This window comes from Ananas comosus, linkage group 10, assembly GCF_001540865.1.
Source record: "Ananas comosus cultivar F153 linkage group 10, ASM154086v1, whole genome shotgun sequence".
Taxonomy (NCBI): Eukaryota; Viridiplantae; Streptophyta; class Magnoliopsida; order Poales; family Bromeliaceae; genus Ananas; species Ananas comosus.
Window position 1 is genome coordinate 2,539,999 of NC_033630.1, and position 4,489 is coordinate 2,544,487.

The 4,489-nt window shown below is 40.7% G+C and overlaps 1 protein-coding gene across 1 annotated transcript; it reads right to left on the reverse strand.

The window, feature by feature from the left end:
* LOC109716723 lies at window positions 304-1,191 on the reverse strand. The gene is made up of 2 exons (XM_020242277.1): window positions 863-1,191; window positions 304-783 (listed from the first exon to the last, which is right to left on the reverse strand). Exons 1-2 carry the CDS (start codon window positions 1,181-1,183, stop codon window positions 760-762), a joined length of 345 nt encoding a protein of 114 aa, XP_020097866.1. The 5' UTR covers window positions 1,184-1,191; the 3' UTR covers window positions 304-759.

A 4,489-nucleotide genomic window follows, 5' to 3' on the forward strand; every position in this document is an offset into this window, starting at 1 on the left:
CAGTTCTTAAGCATTTAATTTTCATATCTAACTGATTCTCAACCTCATTAATATAACGTCTAAAACAATCCAATGCTTCAGACTTATGGGAGATCAGATAAACATGACCGAAGCGCGTATGGTCATCTATAAATGTGATGAAGTAAAAAGCACCATGTCTTGCCCTCACACTCATTGGGCCACAAATGTCGGAATGGATTAATTGTAAAGGAAATTCTGCCCTTGAAGCTTTATTAAATGGTTTTCGGGTCGCTTTTCCCGCTAAACAATGTTCACAAGTGGGTAGGTCGACTTTAGTGAGCGAGCTCAATAACCCGTCTCTAACTAATCTAGTCATTCTATCCTGCCCAATATGACCAAGACGTGCATGCCATTTAATTGAAACATTGTGATCATTCTCAACAGAAGATAGCAGGGAAAAAGAATCACTATTATTAATATTATAATCAATGTCCAAAACCATAAAACCATTCGACATAAAACCTCTTCCATAATAAATAGTTCCAAGATGAATCTTAACTACATCACTCTCAAAACGAAAAGAAAAGCCTAACTGTAGCATAGCAAGAATAGAAAACAAGTTCCGCCGAATTCCTGGAGCATAAAGTACATCATGTAGATATAAAGTTCGACCACCTTGCATGATCAACTTGTATGTGCCAACGCCTAACACATCGACACTTGAATCATTCCCCATGTATACTCTTCTGCTCCCAGCAGGCACGCGACGGTACTCGACGAATCCCATCCGATCCCTCGCTACGTGGTCTGTTGCTCCTGAGTCTACAATCCACACAGGGAGAGATTCAGCAACAAACGTGTTAGAAGAAACAAAAGAGCGAGAATCGGGATAGTGTTGTACCTTCTTCGGCTCAGTGCAATCACGAGCGAAGTGTCCCAGCTGATTACAGTTGAAACAAGTCATCTTTGACTTGTCTTTCTTGCCACCTCGTTTGCTTCTTTTTCTTTTAGTGTTCTTCGCATTCTTAGGCGCGGATCCGCTACGATTTTGAGCCCCAGTAGTCCTCTTTCGCTTGAACCCAGATGTCCTGCGAAAGTTTGACTCAGCAGCATTGGCAGTTGGAGTTTTAACAGCCTCAAGGCGCTCTTCCTCCAACTCCAAATGCCGCGCAACATCCTCAAAAGTTTTGATATTATCGTTATGGGTCAAATTTACTCGCATATGTTCCCACGAGATAAGGCATCCATAAAAAATTATGTTGTGCCAAAAGATTTCATCCATGCAGCATAAAAAGCATTATAATATTTTAAATGCATGCTAATATTTTAAAATCATTGCAACATATATCACAAAATGCATATTAATCATCTAATATGCTATATTAAAAAAAAACTGGTGCAAAAAAGCAAAGAAGAAAAAAAAAAAAAATTGTGCGAGTTCGCTTGTGCCCGGCCTGCTGAGCTTGGCAGTCAGCGCGCGCGACCAGCCCGCGCGCGAGGCCCGCTCGCAGCCAGAGGCGGCCCGCAAGGCTGCGCGCGGCCTAGTTGCGCAGCCACCCTGTGTGCGCGGCCCGCGTGGTCTGATGGGCCGCACCGCCAGCCCGCATGCATGGGCCGCCCGCGCGGCCTGCGCGCCCCCGGGGCCTGCGCGCGGCGCACGTGCCCCGCACGCGTCTCGCGGCCTATGCGGCCTGCGTGGCCTGCGCGGTCCGCCGCCACCGCGCGGCCCGCGGAGCCTGCGTAATAGGCCCGCACAGCCCGCGCGGGCTGTGCGCTGTTAGCGGCGCCCCGCGCGGCCTGCGTGCGCGAGGCCCGCGCGGCTGTAGGCCCGGGTGCGCGCGGCCGCGTGCGCACGGCCCGCGCCGTAGGCCCGCGCGGCTGCGGGCCTGTGTGCCGAAGGCCGGCGCGGCCTGCGTGAGCGAGGCCCGCGCGGTCCGCGCAGCCGGCCCGCAGCCCGTGCGGCCTGCGCGGTCTGCGCGCGGCGGGGTCACCATGTTTTTTTTTTTTTTTTTTTTTTTTTTTTTTTTTTTTTTGTTTAAAGATTAGGAATCTTTAAAAAATATATCTTTATGATTTGGAAATCCGAACATGCAAGAAATATTTCAAAAGAAACTTTGCGAGGAGCCTTCCACATCATGCAAGATTCGCATATAAGATATCCATCACACATCAAACAAGACACCTCAAAAAAATCGTTTAGGTTTCGTTTTTCTTATAAAACACAAAACCGTATATAAAACTCAACTTGCTTGTAAATAAAAACTACAATTTCGGTGCTTCAAGATGTGTAAAAACATACAAAGATATCCACTTTATGAAAAACACGGTCATGAACATCGCATACATGCAAGAAAAAATCTAAAACATGATAGAATTTAATTTAATTGCATGTAATCTCATTAAAGGATGTATACAAGACACGAAATCAACCAAAAAAGGCTCTGATACCAATTGAGATCGCAGGCGAAGTATTCGTTCGTACCTTTTTCGGAAGCGATTTGGCTAACAAGCGGATCAGCCCATGTGTATTTAGTTATATATATTTTGATGTCTAGGGTGTCCTGGATCGTCCTTGATATGTTTTATCTCCTCTTTATCTGTAAACTTGCGGACTAATCGAACTACACCGTGAGCTTGGATTCGCAAATCCACCGTGCAAGTCCCTCTAGAATAATAGGTCAATGGAGGATGTGGTTTCTCGCTATTATTTTCTTATTCTCTCTCTGTTTCCGTTCTTTTCGTGTATACCGTTATGTGGGATCGCCCGCATATTTATAAGGAATTTCAAAATCCTAATAGCGTTAGAGATAAGGCCAAATCGGTTATTATTTGTTATCCTAATATGATTAGATTTATCTCTAATTAGCTTTCTAATTTGAAAGCGAGATTAATCCTAATCCAATTAGATAACATAATATCCGTCGGATCGAACCCGCTTATGGGCGTACCCGATTCGATTTAACCGAATGCCAACAATTAATTTTGTATTCTCTATTAACATTTTGCTTCTTTTTCTCAAAAACACTAACAATTTAAACCAACATTGGTTTTCTTAATAGAAACTAATTCACTTAATTTACTCCTAAATCCAAACAGAAAGAAATGTTACATTCAAAGTTTGTACAAGTATTATGCAAAGAACAGTACAATTTCTTCTTCTAGAAAGTAAATAAGAGTAGAGTGCACACTAGGTCGCACCGCGGTTGACTCTTCTGGACAGTGTGTGGAGTACGTTCAGCATCGATCCCATCATTTGCTTGGATAAAACTTCTGTGGGAGCTTCGCAACGACGTCTCATTGGAAAATCTTAGATTTTCTCCCACATATCAGTATTGCATCCAGTTTTTCAATACTTAAACCCAATTTTTTTAAAAAAAAAAACTCTGAAAGAAAGGATTATAATTTTTTCCTAGTTTGCCTAAATTTATTTTTGATACATTTTTAGTTGTTTAAAAAAACTAAACTTGGAACTTGCTGTGCATTAGTTTTTTTTTTTTTAATAAATAAATTTAGCTGAAAATGTGAAATAATTAGAATTCGAACTTAAAACTTTAGATACCAACCACTAAGCTTTTTTTTTGCAATGATCAGTTTCAAGTGCAAAGTGTTCTCCTGTATGAAATGAACGACTAATAATATAGGCCTAGGATAAGTGACCAACAATTAATAATATCCGGATATATATATATATATATATATATAGAGTGAGGCTACTATGCTATCGGAAGCACGGAGCCTTCCGTGCTTCTAGCTCGTTTTCGATGTTGCGACTTTCGAATCGTCGATCGGCTCCGTTAAACTTGATCTAGAGTATTTGGAGTACCTAGAAAATAAATTTTATTATTTTTTCATATTATTTGCCTAGTGATCGAATGTGCTCAAAATCAACAAATTTCAATGGCCGTAGTAAGCCGTTTGCAAGTTTAACGGTGTAGAAATATCCAAATCATGTGAAATTTTGATAGAAAATTTTTTATACTATATAAAACAAGATCAATATTTTTGATTTAAAATTTTAATGTCATATTATTATATTTTGTAAGATTTTTATTTTCAGTCGTTGATCTTGAGCCCCTTCGTTCACTAGGCAAATAATATAATTAAATAAGAGCAAATTAAAGTGCCCAAATATGCTCGAATAATTCACAACAACACTTCCCAATGGGCCCAAATGGATTCGATTTTTCATGTGAAGGATTAAACAAAGGGAGTAACTCAACACCTTTTAAAGAAAAATCCCAACAAAATAAGATACACCCTACTCATGCCGTACACTTATCAGGCTACATTTATTGGAGGCTTAACTCCAAACCTAATTGTTGCTCACTCTGTTTTGCATCTACTGGTGCTATAAGCAGAGCTGATTTGGTTATTGCTGCGATATATTTTCGGTCCTCGGATAATGAGACGCGTCATTTTTTTATCTTTAAATTTTAATTTATTAAAATTGCTAGCTTAATTTCATTGATTGGTTAACGACGTGTCACTATGTTGCAGTGATGCGACATCATAATAATTGTCATGGTAT

What these genes read in the sequence shown, in the direction of transcription:
- LOC109716723 (XM_020242277.1), bottom strand. Translation starts at nt 1,183, where the DNA reads ATGCGAGTAAATTTGACCCATAACGATAATATCAAAACTTTTGAGGAT. An exon ending in ATTGCACTGAGCCGAAGAAG is followed by an intron (nt 784 to 862) that starts GTACAACACTAT and finishes TGTGGATTGTAG; the next exon opens with ACTCAGGAGCAACAGACCAC.